This window comes from Trachemys scripta, chromosome 4 (assembly GCF_013100865.1).
Source record: "Trachemys scripta elegans isolate TJP31775 chromosome 4, CAS_Tse_1.0, whole genome shotgun sequence".
Lineage (NCBI taxonomy): Eukaryota > Metazoa > Chordata > Testudines > Emydidae > Trachemys > Trachemys scripta.
The window spans coordinates 42,271,720-42,295,015 of NC_048301.1; the positions used below are offsets into that span (position 1 = coordinate 42,271,720).

Here is a 23,296-nt window from a genome sequence, read left to right on the forward strand (position 1 = left end):
TGCTCCATATGGTGAGATGGGTAATTGCTAACTCTCCTAAAGAATGATGCAGCAGCACAGGTCATGAGAACACCCCTGGCATTGCAGGAGTAGAGGAAAGGATTTCAGACTAGTGTTTTCAGGAGAGCTTTCATTCTCTCCTGTTAAGTGGTGTTGCAGTCAAAAAAAATCTATACTTCTATGGCAGCTTACTTTCTTGTGTGCATGCTACAGACATCTCCAGAAGAGTTAGCTCCAGGTGACCTAGTCTACGACCTCTCATCCTGTACTCTTGCAACCATATTTGTTATATTTATACAGTGCCTGGCACAATGGGGCTCACGCCTGTGGCTGCTATTGGAATAATAACTCTCAGTAGACAGCACTGCCATTCAACATTTCAGGAAGGGAAATTCTCAGCCCTGTCAGATGAGGTGTGTAGTCTCTCTGCATACATTTAAGTATATAATCACTAGATAGAGCTGTTCTCTCATCTGGATAGTTTGGATTTGGGTCTGGATCTCCTCAAAGTTCTTAGGGAGTTGATGTGGTTTGTTAATTCTGTCCCAAGTCTGAGCAATGGGCTGAAGCTGAGCTATTCAGATAATTGAGTCTTGGCCCATCTCTACTTGTGACAAACACATCACCAGTAGATGTAATTATTGAAGCAAACTGCATCAGACAGACATTGCCAGGCATCTTCCACCCACCCATTCTAATTGAACACGACTAACAATTACTACATTATTTAGACAGTACATAAACATTTTACCTAGAACTGCTTTAACTCAGATATAGCCTCATACATTCCATCTCTCTTCCTATGTCAGGGCAAATTCTATGCTCCGTTCAGAACACCTACTGCAGCTGCTCTATTTGTTGTTATGAAATTAACATCCTACACCATATCACACATCTCCCAGAAGACCTCAAAATGTGTAACAAATAACCACAATGTGGAACACCTGTGTTTTGTTGTGTGCTGTGCCATAACTGAGGTAGATAATGGTTTTTAACTAAAACATGTTAAAGACATTTTCTTGCTGTGTGAATCAAATAAACCAATCTGTTAGAGACAAGGATAGTAGGTCCCTACCTGGGCATCTCATGGAAAGATAAGGGTTTGGAAAAAGAGGGATCATCCCTGCGAAGGTTCCCCAAATTCACTTAATGTTGGTGGACTCCCCTTCCCAATCACTTGGTTTAGGCTGGCCCTATCTTTAGCTTCCTTTGTTACTGCCTCTACCAGCACTTGCCTTCCTAAGGCCCACAAGGCCCTCAGGCTCTGCTCCTCTCTCCCTCTACCCTTAATGAGCAGAGAGAAGCCTCTGAGAGTGGGAACTTAACTGCCCTGGAGCTGATAGTTGCTGTTGGGGAAGGAGGGCATGCAAACTTCGGACTGATGCATCTTTCACAGGAGGGGAGTAGGGAGTAAAAAGGAGAGCCTGGCGCCTATTAGCCTGTGAAGAGCACAGCAATTCAGGTCCTGCTCTGCTCTCTGCCTTTTCCCCTCCGCCTCCCTCTGTAAAAATGTATCATCATACCCAGCTGCTCTCCCCCTTCTGCCTACCCAAAAACAACCATGGGCATCCTTCTGGGCTCGTTTCCTTAGAGGCCTCTCCTTGTCATGTTATTGATTTGAACTGGGACCATATAGAACATGGTTGCAACCAAAGTCCTGTAGTGGCACCAAATCTTGTATAAAGGGGGGTCAAATGAGGCGTCTAAGACAAGGTTATGGTTTGCTGGTTATAATTATTCTGTCTGTATGTGTGTATCAATTTTGTAGTTGAAGTTATGAATATTGGCTCTATACTGCCTGTATTTCAAACTTATGCTATGCTTCTGGGAAACTTCCCAGACAAGTTGGTGTTAGCTCTGCCTAGCCTGCTTGATGGCCTATTAAGGACCATCAGCTATACAATTGACCCATTGAGAGAAGGCAAATACGCCTTGCAACTCAGCAAAGTATGCAGGGACTGGCCCATGTAACTCCAGACTCCATTTTGCTGTAATTTTCCACAGTAAGGACAAAGGGATGTTCTTACACCTGGAAAAGACTATAAAAGGCTGATGCCTCTCCTCCATCTTGTCTTCAATCCTGCTTCATACCTCTGGAGGGTCTTTGCTATGAATGGAAGCTCTACACAAAAGACTGATGACCCATCCCAGCTGTGGATGTACTCCAGTAACTTGATTGTGAACCTGCAGTTTATTTCATCACTGCTACAAGCCTGAACCAAGAACTTTGCCATTACTGTATGTAATTGATTCCATTTAACCAATTCTAGCTGTCATCTCTATCTTTTTCCTTTTATGAATAAACCTTTAGATTTTAGTTCTAAAGGATTGGCAACAGCGTGATTTGTGGGTTCTGATTTGTTCATTGACCTGGGTCTGGGGCTTGATCCTTTGGGATCAGGAGAACCTTTTTTCTTTTATGGGGGTATTGGTTTTCATAACCATTTGTCCCCATAACGAGGGGCACTGGTGGTAATACTGGGAAACTGGAGTGTCTAAGGGAATTGCATGTGTGACTTGTGGTTAGCCAGTGGGATGAGACCAAAGTCCTCTTAGTCTGGCTGGTTTGGTTTGCCTTAGAGGTGGAAAAACCCCAGCCTTGGGCTGTAACTGCCCTGTTTAAGCAATTTGTCCTGAATTGGCACTCTCAGTTGGGTCCTGCCAGAACAGCATCGTTACACTCCCCCTTAGAGGGGAGATGGAAAGGGGAGAAGGGGGGCAGAAAGCAAAACACACTGTAGAAGCATGGGATACTTGAGTTCCCTGCCATACCAAAAATATTAAACTTGTATTAGTCACCTAGCACAGAAAGAACGAGTAATGAGAAAAAAGGATCAACGTATGTATGATATTTCGATGGTTTAATATGAATTTTCATATTCTAACTGGACATTATAGTGAGATGCAAATTAGAAATACCTAAAGATTACATCCTATATCTGCACTACAGTGACAGATTATCTCCATACTTTGTTTTATTAACTAACATACGTGGCATATAGCGTAAGCAATATTTAGGTTATCTGGCAACCTTAACTTTGAGCTAAAGTTTTTAGCTGAAAATTTCCTTTTGGAGGACGGAGACGGGGAGAGAGAGAGCAAGAAAGAAGCAGAAGATACTTTAGGAGCTTAATCTGATTTTCAGTTATAAAGTTATATGTGGATAAAACTTTGGGTCAGAAAGAGATTTCAGATGAATTATTTTCAGTGTGTAAAGGGGTATGTGTAAGTCTTTATGTACTGAAAAGAATTTGGTGTATAAATTTTGATGCAATTGTAAACTCTTCAGGGCATGGTTGATGTCCTCCTGTGTGCTTGTAGAATGGTAGAGTGATTCCAGTTGGGGTCATTGGGTGCTATCACTATACAAATAATAAATAAAAAGAATCAATGTGAATAAAACCTCCTGCTGAAAAGGCCTCTTGGATTTCTGCACTGTTTGCTAATTCCACATAGATGGGTTGTAGATGTTAAAAGTGCTTATATTTTTCTGCTGAATTTACAATTTCTACTTGGATTCCTGTGACTGCTAGATATACTTTAGCCAAACATAAGTTATTGTGCTCAATACAGGGGTAACTGGGTGAAATGTAATGGCCTGTGTTATACAGGAGGTCAGACTAGATGATGTAATAGTACTTTGTGGACTTAACCTCTATGAGCCTATGAAATACTGGACCTAAACCTTTGTGTTGGAGAGTCTTAGCTTTTCCCTCATTTTAAGTGGACATTCCTTTCTTCAGGTCCAATGTAATGTGCTTCTCCTAGTGAATCCAGTACATGCAGTAGTTTCTGTACATGATGTGAAAGGCATGGAGCTTTAACCTGCACCAGACTCAAATCCTGGTAGATGGTGAGGACTCAACATTTCAAATTTTATTTTGGCTGAGGATATTTGTGGCAGCTTACAGGGAGGAAAACCAACCACCTTGCAGTTGATTGTCTTTTGTACAAAATATTATCTGTGTGAGTCTTCATACACAAGTATTTTTTATTGCATAAAGGTAGAGGCTTGTCTGTATAATGTACGTGATTAAAGATGTCATTACATAACTTACACATTAAGCCATTCTGATCATCATGCGGCCTGCCTGGTTTCCCACCTTCACTATCTAAAATGACTTCTGAGGTCCAAGGTCTTTGCTCTTTACATCAGCTCTGCTGCCAACAGTGTTGCTAAGCTAACCATGGACAGATGCAGAGCAAAAATGCTCTGCATAGACTGGGAATGCACAGACTAGGAGCGCCAGAGTTATAGGTCACAGGAGAAGATAAGGAACAATAAGGGGCAATAAGGAACAGGGGGCTCGGTCAGTACATGCAATTTTATGTCCAATGCTTGCCAGAGTGCATTTGATTAGCAGCTTTCCCTGTGTAGCTAAGGATAAAAGATACCAGGTATATTTAGTATATAGATGTGAAATATAAGAATTAATGTTGTAACAGAGGCCCAAGGCCTGTAAAACAACCACTTAACTAAACTAAGTATGACCTAAATATTTGACATAAGCCTCTAACCAGTAAGTGACCCTAAATCACAAATTGTCACAACATAGCAATGACCCTATACCACAAGATGTCACAAACGTGAACGACTCACACAGAAAACTTAAAACTCTGGAGGAGCCTTATGAACATGTTAATAGAGTGTTTCCCATCAAACCCCTCTCACATCTACACTTTTAAAGAATGGAGTGGCACCATGTTGAAAATTTTACATGTTGGCCTTTGTGAGGAGAAACTGGTTTGTTTATATGACAGTAATGGCCAGAGGTGCTAGTCAGGATTGGAGTGCCATTTTGCTTGTAATTGCACAAACATATCTGTCCTTGCTCTGAATCACTTCCCGTCTAAATTGGAACAAGATGTAGTGGGAGGGTGTGGAACAAACCACATGTTAAGGGGAATGATAAAGTTGCCAATAATAGGAATATGGATTGCATAACTTACTTAAGTTTACAATTTGGAGTGTGTATGTAGATAGAGAGAGAGATATAGATATCAAGGATCATTAAAGGCCTGTTGGTGATTCTTTAGTTTCACTTGTTCTCTTATCTCTTTTTTTTTAAATTGTATTGATTAAGGATGCTAATAAACTTGTTAATATTTTCTTATTAAAAGTTGGCTATTTTTGTTTTTATAGATAGAAATGTACAAAATGTTTAATGTGTGAAAATGCCATTTTTGTCAGCTTTTGCTACTGACAAGGCACAGAAGCCAGTTTATGTTAGACATAAAACATTAGTAATTTATCCAGATTTTTTAAAAGGCTAATTTTTAAAGTCCTGTAATTTAAAACTAATAATAATGAAATGCATTAAAAGTAAAAAGGGAAATAATATCTACTATAGTCTGTGAGTGGTGGCAAAAATGTTAAGGCCAAGAATGTTTCCAGAGTTTTAGGTCAGTATGTGAAAACGAGGCCTAGACTAGAACCGTAACTATGAAGAGACTAAAGCCCCAAAGTGAAATCCTGGCCCTACTGAAATACACAGGCAACGTCACTGGGGCCAGGAGCCCTCCACAGTTCATACACGCATATATTGCAGTTTACACAAGCACATGAGCACATATGCATGCAAACTCTGCCATGCACATGCACAATGAGGTATTTACACACCTAAGTCAGGCTCATGCATTTTGGGAGATTTGTCCCTCAGCCTCTCCACAAATCCCAGTGCTGGGGTGGAGGATGGGAGCCACAGTATAAGGGAATGGAGTTTTCTGTTGAAAAAGTACACCATGAAACTCTCAACACAAGTGTCCTCCCCCCAAACTTTCAGAAGTATTAATGGAGCCTGGACCTCAGCCCTGATGTGAAGCATCTTTGAGCTCTAAGTGCACTCTAGGACCCAGCCAGCTGGTGTGGCCAGAGCTCTTTGCTATGGCATATTCTGCTGTGGGTCTTCCTCAATTGCTCTTATTTAAGTTCAAGTTCATTTAAATAATAGAATAATTATAATTATGTGATGCTGGCAGACCAAGTACCAGCTCAGGCCACGGTCCTTCGGCCTCACTGAACCCTTACAAATACATAGCTGGAAACCAGTGTTGCTTACCTGTGTGTTAGCATTATCAAAACAGATATTAGAGTTAAAACAATGTGTTTAGATTTTATGGAACACTTGTAGGATGCTTCATGTACTAATCCCACTTATAATGTCTGTATCCCATGTTATAAATGGCTGCTCTGTAACTATAAAAATATAAAAAAAGATTTTTGATGTAAAGTGACCATCTATCACTTACCCGGGTGGCAAGATAAACTGGAATGTCCAAGGAGACTGTCTGTGACTCTATGATAAAACTGCTATAGTGCTTTTGGAGTTCACATTTTTTACTGGATTGGTGAAACAATTATAGAACAAACAACCAGTCTGGGGTTTCTGCCCTGCCTTTTGATAGTCTGTCCTGAGATTGGCACTCATAGTCATGAGACACTCCAGCCAGTGTGACACATTAACTGGGCTAAAGAGTTAGAATGACTCCATAGCCTAGTGGTTATGGCATTCACCTGACAGGGAGCAGATCCCTGTTCAAATCCTTTCTCCTGCTCTGGAGGTGGGGGGGTAGTTGAATGAGGGGCCTCCCACATTCAGAATGAATACCTTCTTCACTTGACTAAATGTTATAAGAGAGGGGGTCTCCCTCCCCACTTGTATGTGAACTTGCCTGAAGGGCCCAATCCAGTAAATGGCCTCCCAGTACACCTACTATACTAGAATACAACTTAGGGAGCTAAACACCTATCTTCCCCTGGTTCATGGATCACAGAGAGCACTTCCCTGCAACCTGTACTTAAGCACCCCTCTCTGAGAGAGGGTCAGGGCTTAGCATACTCTCCTTGTCAGTGTCTCCCATTGGTTAGCTTAAGCAGCTCCCTGCCTACTGTGGTGGCTTTGTGGATCACATTCTAAGGCATCTATCTCCCCATTCATTGTATAGAAACCTAGGTGCCTAATTCAGGCTTTGTGGATCACAGTAGTGTGCCTGTGATTTTCTAGGCACCTAAAAGTTAGGTACCATGATGCTCATCCATTTACATAGCCATCTCAATGTAAAATCCTAGTGAAGATAAAGCACTGTAGTTTTTGCCTTGATGTAGCTAGTGGAGATCAAGCCCAGGCAGGGAGAGGGGCATGGGGCTAACCTGCACTAGCTATATCAAGGTATAACTCAACTTGCCTTCGCTAGGATTTTACATCACAACAGCTATTCTCAATACAAAACCACACCTTTTAGTAGTGAAGACATAGCCCCTGAGGATTGCATAGTAGCTGGGGTTATCTGACTCTTGAGAATATTAAAAAGACAAGGTGGGTGAAGTAATATCTTTTATTGGACCAACTTCTGTTGGTGAGAGAGACAAGCCCTCGAGCCACACAGTGGGTATGTCTACAATACAACTGCTAAAGCAGCACAACTATGGTGCTGCAGCTGTGCTGCTGTAGTGTAGACACTTCCTACATTGACAGAAGGGGGTTTTCTGTCAAAGTAATTAATCCACCTCTCTGAGAGGCAGTAGCTAGGTTGACAGAAGAATTCTCCCCTTGACCTAGCCATATCTACAGGGGAAAATAGGTTGACTTAACTACAACAGACAGGGTGCAAAATTTTTCACAGAACTCAGTGACATAGCTTGTTTGGTCTAATTTTTAAGTGTAGACCAGGCCTAAGGCTTGCACAGCTATTTGCTTATCTTTTGGTGCATCTCCTTTTGCCAGCTGGGGTGGCTAGATGTCTTACATTTTGTCATTTGAAACACGTGTTTTACAGGATTATGAGAGTTTGCATCCGAGTGAATTATTACATTGTGAAGAATGTTTTTCATTCGGTTTATAACAGATGAGCTATGTGGCTCTCAAATGACAAATGAGTGGTGTTTTGTCTTATGCTTTGTGTTGGCCCGTTCCATGACCTTTGAAACAGCTGATCCTGAGATTTTGTTGCAACAATAAAATGGTTGTATTCATTTGTGTTGCAAGTGGTCAGCATGGTCTGTCATCTTTCATCTTAAACTGTTCATTGGCTTACCCCTGTATTTTCAATGTTGCCCAAACAGTCTTTGTCATGGGACTGATGGTAGCTGGGTAGCATTCCCAATGCTCATGGCTGCTAGGGTCACACACAGAGCTGATGCCTGCGAGAGCTGTTGTTTCCTTGAGGCCTCATTTGATTTGTATTATTTCATTTTCTGATACTAGTGATTTAAATGTTGAATAACTTCCTCCTGGGAATTGTTACACAGAAAGAGCTGCTACTGAACAGTTCTCACAAAATGTAATCTCATCTCCTTGGTAGTTTTCTCTCTCTCTTATTTTCTTTCTATAGTTCATCATCTTGAGGTATCTTTGTCCTTGAGCTGTTGAATCATGTACAAACTAACCTGTGTGATTTTGTATAAACAGCATCAGGGGGGTTTCATGTTGCATTACAGCTTTACAGAGAGGAACTAATTTCTCCCTGCTTTGGGATGTGGTGCCTCAATAGGTGCAGCACAAAACCTTTGCAGCCATATCACATTGCAACTCCTGTCTGCTTTTCTGTGAACCCTCACCATCTTGGTCTCTTTCACCCATTCCTGCTTCCCAGATTTCTTCCTATTCAGTGTCTCGTTTTAGGATAATTTTCCACCAGGAGGTGTATTATATCAGCTACATTTTCCCAAGTTGGATTTCATTCTGTTTCTATATTTCTAGATACTTTTCATTTCTCTGTCATTGGTACCATCTGCAGTTCCCTCAATTTAGTAACATTTACAAACGTCATTAACATGGTGTCTTGTCCCTTTTGAAGATCATCAATGATGAAATTAAATAAGACTGTTCCTATCAATGGATCCATCCATATGAGTCTTCCTATCCAAATCAATTTGAATTAATCTTTCAATTAAGATTTTGTGGGACATAGCATAGAATACTATTCTTCACCAAAACCCAAACATATTCTAATGTAAATAATTAGTTATTCACTTTTTTTTAAAGCAAACAGGTCTGTCTGACAAGACTTATTCTGTATTCACTGCCAATGCTTCTTATTAATCATAGTTCCATTACTCTCCACTGTCCAGAGACCAGATTCTGCCATTCTTACTTGCATTGATTAATATCTTTCTTACTATGCAAGTGGTCCCACTGATTTGAGTAGGACTACTTGTGGAGTAGGGCAATGCTCAATGTAAGGGTAGTAGAGGTTTTGTGATTTTATTCTCTATTTGTTCATCATTTTATGGACAGAAGTTAAATTTACAGGACAATATTGGACAGGATTACTCTTTTTTTGTTTGAAAAGGGGTACACTGATTTTCCACTTGTCTTCCAGTATGCTGCTCCTCAGTCCAGACCCATTACTCTCACTTATAATGTCTTCATTTTGCCAGATCCCTTCTTCATGATGCAGGGACAAGGAGTGCAGGATAGTGACCTATTCAACAGAGTACTGTATATCTGAGCTTTTACGCACTCCTGTCAAAATCATTTATTTATGAAGTTGAAAATGTGGCACTACAATTTTTTCTTTCTAGAAGACCCTAGCTTTGGAAGACAGGACAGACAGAAGAGAAGATCTTTATGTGTGAAAAGTTATGTCACACAGCAAATGAATTTTGATGGGCAAATTATTGCTCTTTAAAAAAAGTGTTTATAATGGAAATGCTGAGTAGCTCTTTAGCCCTAGCTGCATTAGCCAGCACCATAATCATGTCACATTCTAATGCACAAAAAAAAAGCCTCTCTATTTTCAAACTGAGTGACAGAGACAATACTAACCAGACTTTAGTTGCCTCATTTATTTTGGGGAGATTTATACTTGAACTCCCAAAGTCTTTTGTGTGGTTAAGGTAAAATATCCTAAAAATGAACATATTCCTGGCATTAATCCACATTTTCTTATATTTAACTGTAATTATCTCAGAACAAAGTATCAGTATGATAGATTGTTTACATTTTTATGGGCAGATAAACTCTAGGGTTAAAGTCATTAGTACTTCTTATGACAGAGAGGCTATTGCAGCCCTAGGTCTAAATATTATTTATGGGGCTGCTCACAGTAAGTTTACTTTGTCTTGGGTAGAGAAAGATTAGACATGGATATTGGATCAAGTGGCACAAAATAGTGTAACACATTATTTATTACTAAATTATGTTTTATCTGTTTAAATGATATTAAGCCCATCACAAATCATCTAATCAGAAATATTATTATGCCCCCTCCTCTCAGATACAGACCATGCCTCGATCCTCCCTTCTTCCATTCTATGCCCAGTTTTAATTTTCACTAACCAGGAAAGTCACTCAGAAGCTCTTGCTAGTCCAGAATGCAGCCATGTATTTCTGATTGGGGTCGTCTGGCAGAAGCATATTGAACTGGGCTGTGCTTCTGCACTGGCTCCCTCTGCTGGTTGCTATTTGCAAAGCCCTGAATACCTTTGATCCAAGTTACCTTTAAAGGCTGCCTCTTCATCTAGGCTTCCCTGCAGCCTATCCGATCACTGGCCCGCTCTCCAGCAAGAGCTTGAAGCTGGTTATTTCTGGCATTAAGGCCACTACTGACATTCAGGCCTGGTGGAGGCTTATTTAACCACGTGGCGGAAGATTTGTGGAGAAGCACCTGCCTGGCCAGGCCTCCCCACAACACCACTGGTGCCTGGCTAGGCTCCCTCGCAAGAAGGCGGCTCCTCAATGAGACCGGTGCAGAACCCCCGGGGCCTAGGAACAAGCAATGATGGAGAAAGAAACAGCCCCAGCTAGAGCGGGACTCCAGCAACCCTCCACCCCCAAACTACCCACGGGCCACAGAGATCCCCTACCAGGCCCAGCTGCCTTCGCTTCCCAATCGCAGAGCCCCCCGGAGTGCTCCCCCAGCCCCCCAAAGCCCCCTCTGAGCGCTCCCGAGCCCCGCGTGCTCCCCCCACAGAGCCTCCCTCGATGCTCCCCCAACCCAGCCCCACAGAGCCCCCTCTGAGCACTCCCCAGTCTCCCCGACTGATCCCCCACAGAGCCCCCTCTGAGCGCTCCCCCCCAGAGCCCTGACCACGCCCCAGTCCCCCCGAGTGATCCCCTACAGAGCCCCCCTCCGAGCGCTCCCCCACACAGCCCCCTTCGGAGCCCTGCCCAGCCCCTCGCCCTCAGAGCCCTGCACAGGGCCCCCCTCCCCCGCAGGCTCCCCCTCGTGCGGGTGCCCGCCGGCCAGCAGGAGCGCGCAGGTCACGGCAGCGGCCGGAAGCGGTTCCGGGACGTGCGGGAGCCAACATGGAGCCTGTCGGGGCTGCGGGACCTGGGGGAGGCCGGTGAGGGAGGGGTCCGACATAGAGCGGGCGCGGAGCCAGGGACGCTCCAGGTCTCTCCTGCCCGAGCGGGGCCGCCCCTCTCCTGCGAGTGCCCGGCCCTGCGGCGGGCAGAGCCGCCCGGACCATGTCCCTGGGCGAGTACGAGCGGCACTGCGACTCCATCAACTCCGACTTCGGCAGCGAGTCCTCGGGCCGGGGCGGGCCCCGCGCGGGCCCCAGCCTGAGCGCCGAGCAGGAGGAGCTGCACTACGCCCCCATCCGCATCCTGGGCCGCGGCGCCTTCGGGGAGGCCACGCTCTACCGCCGGACCGAGGTACCGCCAGCGGCTGCGCCCGGCCCGCGGCTCCCCGGCACGAGGATCCCAGGCCTGAGGGCGTATCCGGCCCCCGGCTGCGCCTGGGCGCTCCCCCGGTGCGGCCCTGAGTCCGCGGGCAACAGGCGGCCAGCCGCCTTCTCCGTCCGCCAGGGCCGCGGTGCAGAGACAGCGGCGGCCCACGCCAGCCCATTGCGCTATGGAGGCGACGCGGGCATGGTGGGCTTGGACCAGGCTGCTACCGGCGGGAGAGGTTTCGGCCTCTCCATCAGCTGTGGCTGGAGATAGGGACCCTGCGCGCCCTGCCTCCGCTGATAAAGCCCCGCTACTGCAAACCGTCTTGCCCAAGCCAGGGCCTGCCTCCTAGACAGGGGACCAGCATGGGCCCCGGCCACACCCCTTCTGCTAACTGGCATCGCAGTGAGCCTCAGCCAGTTCACTTCCAATCTCTGTAGTGCACTAGGAAGGCAGAGAAACTGTGGCCTGATGTATGTTGAAATAACCATAGAGCTGAGCATTTTCAGCATAATGTGTGATATTACTGCCCAAAGCATCCAACTCCTGCAGAAGTCTCCTATAGGCATTGAACAGGAGGAGTCTCAGGATAGGCCACTGTGGTACTCCAGAGAGAGGCCTTGGGAAAAGAGTAGTTCTTTAACAAGGGCCTCTGAGTTATCCTTGAGAGAGAGGAGCTAAACCACTGCAAAGTTGTGCCATATGCTTCTGCAGGGGCCTGCATGCACATCAGCCACATTGCCTGGTCAGTGGTATCATAGATCTAATTATTATGGATGTGTACCATTGTAAGGCAGATATCTTCTGTCATAGATATCAGTACAATTTCTGTGCCATACCCAGGCCTGAAAGCTGATTGTTTGCAAAAGGAAAGCAGAGGAATTGAGGTGCTGGCAGCCCAAGTGATTACTGAAGATGTTAATGTTAAGCGATGGTTTTTTGAGCTGGAGTCTGGCTAGTGCTGCTTAGAGTATCGTTGACCTTTTGCCCTCTCAGATTTTCAAAGTGTGGCATTAAGAATCCCTGCCACTAATGTACCTCAAACTTTTCTGCTGCTTTCACCAGTTATAACAAATGAGGCCATCTAGCAGAGCTGACTGAAGCTCTTAGTATGTTCACAATCTCAGTGAAAAACAGAGGAAACTCAGTCACAGAAGCCAGAGCTCTCTCTTCTCCCCTTTCAATTAAATCCATCCAAATTCCATTTTTTTGTTGTTGTTGCTGGCAGAGAGAAACACTTGACTCCAATTCATAGATTCATAGATTCTAGGGTTGGAAGGGACCTCGAGAGGTCATCGAGTCCAGTCCCCTGCCCGCATGGCAGGACCAAATACTGTCTAGACCATCCCTGATAGACATTTATCTAACCTACTCTTAAATATCTCCAGAGACGGAGATTCCACAACCTCCCTAGGCAATTTGTTCCAGTGTTTAACCACCCTGACAGTTAGGAACTTTTTCCTAATTATCAAATTGTCTTTAGGATTTATTACTTCTGCTGGAAGAAGGGGACAACTAGGTATTCTAGCATGGATGGCTGGGGACAAACAATGATGTTTCACCAGGCATTGACAGAATGACCCAATGAATGGACAGTATAATTTTACAATTGGGTCGGTGTATAAGGGCAGACTGTTACAATTCTCTGTAGCTCTTCAAGTCTCTGGATAAACTGGCTCTGGAGTAGCGAGGAGCTTCTGAGGGCCAATGCTCTTTCACCATACCCTATATTAATGCTTGTTGGGAAAAGAATGGATTATAGCAGAATTGTTGTTTTACTGGGGAATGCACAATGTGTTTGAGTTTTTGCAAGAAAAAACAATAACCAAAAAGCAACAAAAACCTCCCATTCCCCTATAACACTTTCCTTGATAAGTTCCTAATTTATTTTAAAACACGAGAATGCTGGCCAGTTAGAAAAAACAGCTACATATAGTGATTTTTAGCCTCAGAAATAGAGAAACTTTAAATTAATTCTGTGCAAAAGCTTTGACTGAAATCTGTAAGAGGGAGAAAGTGTGTTTACCTTGCATGGAGGTTTAATTTCCTGACTCAAGGGTACATGTTGTTCTTTACCCTTCCCAGCAATATGTTTTAATTAAGAGTCTTTGTGTTTCAGGATGACTCGCTTGTGGTGTGGAAGGAGGTGGATCTGACCCGACTGTCAGAAAAAGAGCGTCGTGATGCTTTGAATGAAATAGTTATCCTTGCTCTGTTGCAGCATGACAACATCATTGCCTACTACAATCATTTCATGGATAACACCACACTGCTGATCGAGCTGGAATACTGTAATGGTGAGATCTCCAGTTCCACCTGCAAAAGGGAAGGTCCCGTGCAGCTCTGGAGCAGAATCTGCTGGAGCATTAACTGTATTTCTTGAGTATCTTCTAGAGAGAAGAGGCATAAAGCCAAATCTTCTAGTGTAGCTAGAGAAGGGGATATTGTGGGTCTGTTGCAGGGTGCCAAAAAGAGAAGCTAAGTGATCAATCTAGGTAGTTCCAGAGACTGACCAGTTTCTGGAGAATTGTGAGCAGATGGAGCATTGAAAGAAGTGGAGGTATTGTTAATACAGAGCTCTAAATATATCTCCCACATTTGAGCATGTACATAGGTCTTTCTGCACAGTTCTCCTATCGGGTCATCTGCTCCATCTTCCTGCCAGTACAGGACATGTCCCTGTTTTAGGGATATGGCCAGAAGACACAGCACCTTTTTAAATGAGTCCTTTCTTTAGCTAGAGTTACAACCGGGGCTTGAAAATCCTCCTGTCCAGAGTAAGCAGGAATCTTTTCTAGGCAAGTGCCATCAGCTTTTGTAGAATCTGCATCTTCCATTGGAAAAAAAATGTTTCTAGCCATTATGGTTGTGGAGAGAACCTTTCAAACATGAGCCAAGTTTAAACCAATGCAATGATAACTTCCGAAGTCTGAAGAGAGATTGATCCCGTTTTGGGGGTGGGGTGGTCAGTGGATACCACTGTTGGGGCGACGGGGGGGGGAGGGCCCAGGCTATCACTGCTGTTAAGGCAGTTGGGAGAAGAGAGAATGTGCAGCTGCTGCTGTTAGGAGCAGAGAGCTTTGGATGGAGCTACTACCTCCACTCTCTGGAGTAGGGGGCACTGTGGTGGGGGAGTCCAATCACCTGAGCAGTTGACTGTGTGTGCTTGGGGCCTTCCACTAACGCTACCTGCCACACAAGCAGAAGATTATTTTGTATGGGAGCAAGGTCCCTCATGCTGCCACCATCACCACAGGAAGGGTGTGGACTCCACATATGCACAGCTTTTTGAAGGTGCCTCACACACAGGGCTCTCTGCTTGTGGGGATATTGGCAGGAGGAGGCACTTGTACAAGAGCCCTTTGGTAGGGTGACAGGCAGAGGGTGTATAATCACTGGCTCTCATGCTGGCCAGGGCCTCGCTGCTCCTCAGGTCCGCTGCCCTTGTTTTTAGGTGAGATGAGGTGTCAGTCTAGGACAGAGGTGGGCAAACTGCGGTGCCCGCAGGACCATCCTGCCTGGCTCTTGATCTCCTAGCCAGGGAGGCTAGCCTTCGGTCTCTCCCCTGCTGTCCACCCTCCCTCGCAGCCTCAGCTTGCTGTGCGCCAGCGCTCTGGGTGGCGGGGCTGCGTGCTCCTACCAGGCAGCGCGGCTGCGAGAGTCGCCGGCCTGCCCTGGTTTTTTAGACTGCACGGTAGCGTGGCTGGCTCTGGCCAGGCGGTGTGGCTGCTAGTCCTGGTGCTCTGAGCAACATGGTAAGGGGGCGGGGAGCGGGGGGGACTGGATAAGGGGCAGGGGATCCCAGGGGGCAGAGAGCAGGGGGCGGTTGGATGGGGTGGAGGTTCTGGGGGGGGGTCAGGGGATGGGGAAAAGGGAGGGTTGGACAGGCGTGGGAGGCCTGTCAGGGGGCGGGGGTGTGGATAGGGGGCGGGGCAGTCAGGGGACAGGGAGCAGGGGAGGTTGGATAGGGGATGGGGTCCCGGGGGGGGTGGTGGTTTGAATGGGTCGAGGGTTCTGAGGGGGGTAGAAAGTGGGAGGTGGCGGATAGGGGGCGGGGGCCAGGTTGTTTGGGGAGGCACAGCCTTCCCTACCTGGCCCACCATACAGTTTCGGAACCCCGATGTGGCCCTCAGGCCAAAAAGTTTGCCCACCCCTGGTCTAGGAGGAGGGAAACAGCCCCCTGACACCACTGTGTGTGAGTCCTCTTGCCACTCTGACAGAGGCTCTGGTTTGGGGCCAGTATAAATTGATTTGAGGGGCCAGAGAAGGGCTGGCTGGTATTAATGGTTACATCCCCCCACATACATGCATGTGCACGCATGCGTGCACACGCACACTCTCTCTAAATTGTTTTATTTGAGGGCAGACCAGCATTAATTGATTTATTTGGTGTAGGAAGGGGCAGTATGAGTTGAGAGCTCAGAATTCACCTTGCAGTAGACAGGAGTATTAGGGACCAACTAGGGGTGACCAGGAGGAGGGTGTGTGTCTTAAGACACAGCTGAATTTTGACCTAACAAATGGGCTTAGTGTTTGGGCTAGTCAGTGTTGGAAAAATATTATAAGCCCTGAAGACCGCAATAGTGGGAAAATGAAATGCATCAGATGTTGCTCATTTCTCTAGGCCCCTTTGTTTTATTTCTGGTGTTGGCGGTGGGTTTCAGTTTAGTATAAACTGTGAATTTCAGTAATTAGATGTTTATGCATTGCCTCCTTCCAGATAACTAATGAATATGTTAGATAAGACCATGCCTACTTCAGTTACTCACAACCCTACTAGACATCTCCTGAAAATAGGATGCTTTTGAAGTTTATTGTTGCTCTGTGTTTGCAGTTTTTCAGCCAGGTTTCAGTCCAAAATAATTTATATTCATTTTTCAAGCAAGATTTAACTAGACACTATCAAATATACTATGGAGATCCAAAACCATGATATGGACAGAAAATAATCTTAGTATATAACCCCTTTCTTCCAGGGATCCTGAAGGGATTTACAAACATAGTTAAATATTATCCCCATTTTACAGAGGGGGATGCTGACACACAGGGAAGTTGTGACTTGCATAAGGTCACACAGCAATAGTGGCAGAGCTGGAACTAGACCCGGATTCATCATGGAAGAATGCCAATTAATACATTTGTTGAAAATAACCTGAAGCATAATTGATGGGAGGGGAAAAAAACCTGGGAACAAGAATGAACAAGAAAGACCCCGGTGTGTTAGTTGGCAGCAAGTTAGACATGAGTTTGCAATGATTTGATATGAAAAGAAAAAAGCTAATGTGATTTTTGGCTCGCATGCACACAGCGGCATCACATAACCAAGTGGGGAGGTAAAGTGTCTCCCTACATATGACCATGGAGATATTGTACCTGAGATACAGCATTCATACTTGGGCAGTTCTGTGCCAAAAAGATGCAGGTACATTGGAAGGAGTTCAGAAAAAAACAACAAAAATTATTAAAGGTCTTGGGGTAGACGGGATTGGGGGAAAGGAAGTTTGATTTGTGAAGAAAGAAAAGAGCTAAATATAAAAGCTTGTCTTTTAAATTACTAAAGGGGAAGATACATTGTTTTAAAATATTTTAGAAGATGTGAATGCAAAGTGAGGAAAGGTTTGCGTGCAGCCTGCATATGACTAGGAAGAATGGGAAGAAATTAAGCAAAGGGAAATTTAGATTGAATATCAGGAAAATCTTCCTTATAAGGAAATCTGTAGAACCCTCTCTCAAGGGATATAAAGGAATTCTGTCACCAGCACTTGGAACACCTAAGACTCGACAAAGCCTTGGAGAATGTACTGCAGGATGTGCTGTGCTGTCTCCATGGGAATGAAAAAGAGGGCCTAATGGGTCCCTTCATCCCTTACATCTATGATAATCACCACTGGAACATGAGTAGATGATTGTTGAGGACTAAAATGGTGCAGGGTGTAATCAGAGGAGACTTGGGACTTGACAGTAAGATGCTGGCTTGGTAGGGAGTATTTTCTTGCTCACTGCTTGCTGCAGTCCATTTGTTCATTCCTTTTAGCTTTCCTTGATCTTCAACTCACCCTACTGGAATTGCTAGGCAGCCTGAAGAGAGAGACTGTGATTACTGATTAAGGCTTCTGCTCTTGTTGGATTGTCCATTTCACACAGTATATCTTTCATCAGGGCATTTGATGATCACAAACTTAGATAATGGGGCTTGCATGGACAGAGAAGATGGGGATGTAATCACTGCTGCTCTTGGGGATTTTTCTGCAATGGTTGTAATTCTTTTTATTTTGTGTTGAGTTTTTTGCTGTGCTCTGCCGGGCAGTCTAGTCTGATTTCCTGTACAGGGTATAAAGGTCTGCCCATTCTAGGAAACACTGTTACATAAGGGACTGGCTGTTCTTTCATATACATCTTTTAGAACAAATTGAAGGTGGTGCTGAGAGAGAATAATCCCTTTCTCGCCTTAGATGTACTAATTTCCCTGTTAGAGGAAAGGGGTTTGCATTCTGAAGAAGAACTTGTTTGTGTGAGACACTGCAGAGTGTAAGTGAAGATTACAAAGGGAGAGCTACTTCTGAACAGGCTGCAACAGTCCAGGAGATTCCTAACTGGGTTGCCGATGATACATCTGCAGAACGTTTACCATCACTAACTAAGATGTGCTTCTCTCTCTCACTTTTAATTGCAGGGGGGAACCTCTACGATAAGATCCTGCGGCAGAAAGACAAGTTGTTTGAGGAAGAGGTAATTTGGGCTGTTTGAGGATAGCAGTGGTGCTGGTTTCAGCACTACTTGAACTTATATAGTTATCTGGGTGTTTATACCATGCTCCTTCCCGTAGCGTTAGCTCACCTCTATTCTTGTCAGGGGTCTCTCCTTGTACCCTTTGGGCTTTAGTCCTGCCTCTCCTTTTGGACATCATAAGCAGTTATGAGGCATCAGGAAGCCTTTTATATCATGCGTGGAATAATGGAGGGAGAATCAGTGGCTGTGGCTGCTTTATAGTCTCAGCTGAGATTTTGCTCTAAGATCTCCCTTTCTGCATTCCCATCTGACTATCACTCTGCTCATTTCTCTGTTTTGGCCTTCCATGGGATCTAGTCCAAATACGACTCATTCACTGATTACTTAATGAACCTGTCTGACTGGACCTTTTTCCTGGGCCATACTTGTTAATTTGTATTGTTCTTTTCTCATTAGCTCCCACATTCTCACTGCTTCCTTCTCCCACTTTGTATTAAGATTCTCACATTTGCGCAGCTCATAAAATAAACTTGAAGAATTTGTGAGTCTTGTGAAGATAAAATGGTCCAAGTTGGCGGTTGCAAAGACTCACCCCACCCCACCCCAAATTCCCTCAGAAGATCATTAGCTGCCACTCCTAATTATTTTTTACTGGTAAGTTACCAATTCCTATAGCACGTGTCACAGTGCACTTTGAAGATCACTGACACAAAATTATCTTATGGAGGTTCCCTCTTATAAGGATCCCCAAATTGGGAGATTTCCAGGGGAATGAAGAAGACCTCTCCCTAAAGGAGCCTCCAGCCAGGATATTCCTTGCTGATGTTCACCAGGTTCTCTTACTGTAGCTTGCCAGGACAATGGTGTGTGTAATTTTTGGACCTCATGTGACCTTTGTTCCTTCCTCTACAGATGGTAGTGTGGTACCTATTTCAGATTGCATCAGCCGTGAGCTGTATCCATAGAGCTGGAATCCTTCACAGGTAGGTGTCTAATGTAACAAAGCTTGGGTGAAAGTGGATTCATGTGTCTGAGGGCCAAACCCATTTGAAAATTTCTGCGCTCCTACTTCTAAAGCAGCATACCCCAGGCTAGCAGGAGGCATGGGGAGAGGGGAAATCTGTCATACTTGTTTGGTGTTCCTTTGGGAAGCCTCCCTGCTCAGGGCTTATCTGGGTGCTTTGGCATTAAATGCTAGCTCATCTCACAAGTTTAGGTTAGAAACTGCATTGCTGATTTTGCACAATGAACTAGAAAAGAATTGCTCTATGTAGCCCGTGCTGCAGCCATTGGAGCCTACTGATTGAGTGAAAAGGTAAATATCAATAAGGGAATAAACCAACCTCTGACTTGAAGCACAAAACAAATTTATTTCCTAAATCAGGCAGGTTGGAGGTAATCACTAGTGGAGAACACTGTCCCCATCTGCAATAATATCCCAGCATCAGATCAGTGGGTGAATCTGAATCATTACTCATGTGGGCTAACCACATCACACCAGTGCTCCATGGACTGCAGTGGCGGCTTCTTCACAATTCCAGGTGCTGATGTTGATCTGTAGAACTCTAAATATAAAATAATGTGTCTGGGGGACTATGTTTTCAGTGAGGGGCTTAAAGCTCTGGATTCACATTCTTTCATACTTAAGTCTCCTAACCTTAAGAGTTTAGTGTAAAGCTCATCTCTTCCCAAAGGCCTTTGCCTAAGGCCAGGGGTGCTGGAACAATTTGTATAGTGCAGGTGCTTAGAGACATTGAACCAAACTGTAAACCCTGTATATAATGGAAACCACTTCAAGCCAGGGGATGTGGCAGCACCCCTAGTTCCAGCACCTCTGCCTAAGAGTGAGGCAGAGGGCTGTTATATTTAACAGCTAAGTTCTAGGATTGGGTTGGTTTAACACTGTGTTTTATTTTGTTAAGAATTTTCCATGGGTTCATATGCTTGGGATTGGCCCATTTCTGAAAATGGAAAAATAAAACTGTCTTTAATGGTCTTCACTGTGGTTCACAGGAGAAAGAACCATAGTCTGTACATTGGGCTCTGAAGGACAGATGTTCCTGACTCTTTCTGTTTGTGCATATATGATCAAAGGCAGCTAAGGTGATTACTGCCCTGGGACTAGGGGATGAGAAGCTCTGTCAGTGATTGCAACACTAGGCTTTCCATGCCTGAAGAAATGCTAATCAAGTCTGGTACAGTGAGAGACGCCATTCAGGGCTAACAGAAAAAGGAAGGCAACAAGTTCACTCCAAATCCTGATGAGCAGAAAAACACTCAGGTACTTCAGTTTCATATGACACTTCTCTCGCTTTTTCTCACCAGAGATATAAAGACATTAAATATCTTCCTCACCAAGGCAAACCTGATTAAGTTGGGAGACTATGGGTTGGCAAAGAAGCTGAACTCTGAGTACTCCATGGCTGAGACTGTGAGTATATTGTAGCAGAGCAATTTTGGGGCAACATAATCAAAGGATTTTTGTTTTAAAGAAAAAAAATTAGACATGTGAATGCTTGCTGGCAGGGGTAGTGCTTTTTAGTGGGTGGAGGAATAGGGATATGAGGCTGCATCAAATGGAAGGGGATTATGGAGAAGGGATAAATGAAGCTGGGTGGTAGGGGAGTAGAGAGGGACTTGGGTACTCAGGTGAGGGGGAGGGACTCTGGGAAGGAGACATGGGGATAAATGGCAGGAGGACTAGAGGAGAACAGAGGCAGGGGCGCTGGTCAGCAACTCTGGTCAGTCCTACATTCCATAGGCGCTGACTTCTGCTGGCGCTTCTGGGTGCTTGACCCGCCTCTGCCTCAACTCCACCCATACCCTGCCCCCATTCCAACCCCTTTCCCAAAGTCCCTGCCCCTCTTCCAACCCCTTCCCCAAATCCCGGTCCCGCCTCTTCCCTGCCTCCTCCCCTGCATGCACCATGTTCCTGCTCCTCCTCCCTCCCTCCCAGAGCTTGTTACACCACGAAACAGCTGTTTTGTGGCAGCAAGCGCTAGGAGGAAACGTGGGGACGTGGTGCGCTCGGGAGGAGGCGGAGGTGAGGTGGGGCGGGGAGCTTGGCTGCCGGTGGCCCCATGGGTGCTCCAGCCCTGGAGCACCCACGGAGTCAGTGCCTATACTACATTCTCCCCTTCTGTATGTATGCACCCTTCACAGGAGCTAGGATATGGAGGGCCTTGCCTCTGGGGATGTGCCAGGGTCCTTGGAAGACTCTGCCCACCTTTCAGGTCTGATCCTGCTTCCCTGATCCCCTCTTGAGTCAGGTTCTGGAGGGGGCTTGCCTTTCTGGCAGTCCCTGAGCCCCTCCCTACCTTTTCATGTGAGCTGGAGGTGCCCGCTCCTCTAGTGGGGGAGTGAATCTGAGTCCATCTCTCTGACGCCAATGGGTATGTCTATATAGCAAAGACAAATCTTCAGCTGGCCCATGCCAGCCAACTTGGGCTGCAAGGCTGTTTCATTGCTGTGTAGATTTCCAGGCTCTGAGGGTCCTAGAGCCTGGGCTCCAACTTGAGCCTGGAATTCTGCACAGCAATGAAACAGCCTGAGCCCCATGAGCCTGAGTCAGCTGGCACAGGCCAGCCACAGCTTTTTCTTTGCTGTGTAGACATACCCTATGTGAGCCAGGCTCTGGAGAAGCCCTACGCTGCGGGGAGCTGGGAACAGAACTAAGACAACTCTGCTGACACAGGTGAGGAGTTGAGAACAGTCATGCTTGATGCATATGACAGGCTCTCCAGTGCTAGGGCAGGAGATGGAAACACTCACTGATGAGTGGAGCAATTAACACATCTGAGTTATTGTTTCAGGCTGTGTTAATCTCCATAGGGTGTTCTCATTCATCTGAGATCATCACACCTCTCTGCACCTCCTGTGCTTTTAGGATTATCCTGCGTTGGGGCTCTGCATATAGAAAAGCAGTTGCTGAAGATTAATTACATAAATATTATAGTGGAGCAGCAGCTCTGCTACAGTGAGGATTGAGAAGATTTTTCTGTTTAAAGGATGATTTTCCTACGTGTTCCAAAATCTGCATGCCTGTCCATATTGTCTTGAAATTTGCTGTGTCTTATGGGGATGCAGGGTAGGGTTTGTGATCCACATTTGGGGTCATTTGACCAAGGGGTTCCCTGGATATGACCCTCCTCCCAGGAAAAAAGCTTTTCTTTAAAGTTCACAGATTCTTCCAGCATTTTTGGGGCACACCGGGCTTCTGCAATACTAATGGTTTAATGGGACAGGAGGGGGAGGGTGAACGGGAGCTATGTGTTGCAGGGAATAGTGGGGGTGGTCGGGAGGAGAGAGACACATCAGTCTTCTCTCACAAAACTCAAAGCACCAAGCTGCTCAGACTTCGATGTAGCACAGGTTTTTGGAGCACATTGTCCTGGAACATCCAATACAGTTCTGTTGAAGAAGCTCTCCTCTTCTCCCTCCAGTATACGATCTCCCAGCTCCATTGTTCCTGTGGTGATTAGTAGGCTTGGAATTGGAGACTGCTCTGAATACCAACCTGTTAAGGATTTTATAGGTTAGGACACCTGCCAACACACACTTTTCCCCCCTAAGGCTTGATTGTTAAATTTAATGCAGCTGTTGGTGTTTTGCTAGGATGCTTCATTCCTTTGAAAACTTCCTTCCAGAACATCAGCACTACTATTACAGAGCTCCAGAACAAATGGGAACTTAGGGTTACTGTAGTTTGCCCTAGAAGCTCCTGCTATAGCAAAACCATTTCAGTTATAACCCATTTTCCTCACATAACATTTAGAAATTCATCTTTTGTACTGAGAATTTCCATGCTTGATTTTTTTGTTCAAAGGAGTGTGTGTCTCTTTTTCTTGCCCCCTCCTTTTTGGCTGGTGGATAGTTTGAGCAAAATTCATTCTGACACTTTTGAGGTCTCTGAGGGTGACAATAAATACATGCTGACCGTGCTGAAGTTGGTA

At 45.2% G+C, this 23,296-nt stretch overlaps 1 protein-coding gene across 2 annotated transcripts in view; it reads left to right on the forward strand.

Moving 5' to 3' along the window:
- Window positions 1-11,216: 11,216 nt before the first annotated feature.
- NEK9 (NIMA related kinase 9) overlaps window positions 11,217-23,296 on the forward strand; it is a 35,750-nt gene continuing 23,670 nt past the window's right edge. For both annotated transcript variants that reach the window (XM_034768501.1, XM_034768502.1), the window contains exons 1-5: window positions 11,217-11,600; window positions 13,735-13,912; window positions 18,289-18,344; window positions 19,257-19,327; window positions 20,670-20,775. In XM_034768501.1, coding sequence (XP_034624392.1) covers window positions 11,412-11,600; window positions 13,735-13,912; window positions 18,289-18,344; window positions 19,257-19,327; window positions 20,670-20,775 — 600 coding nt within the window. In that variant the 5' untranslated portion in view covers window positions 11,217-11,411. The remainder of the gene's footprint in view (window positions 11,601-13,734; window positions 13,913-18,288; window positions 18,345-19,256; window positions 19,328-20,669; window positions 20,776-23,296) is intronic.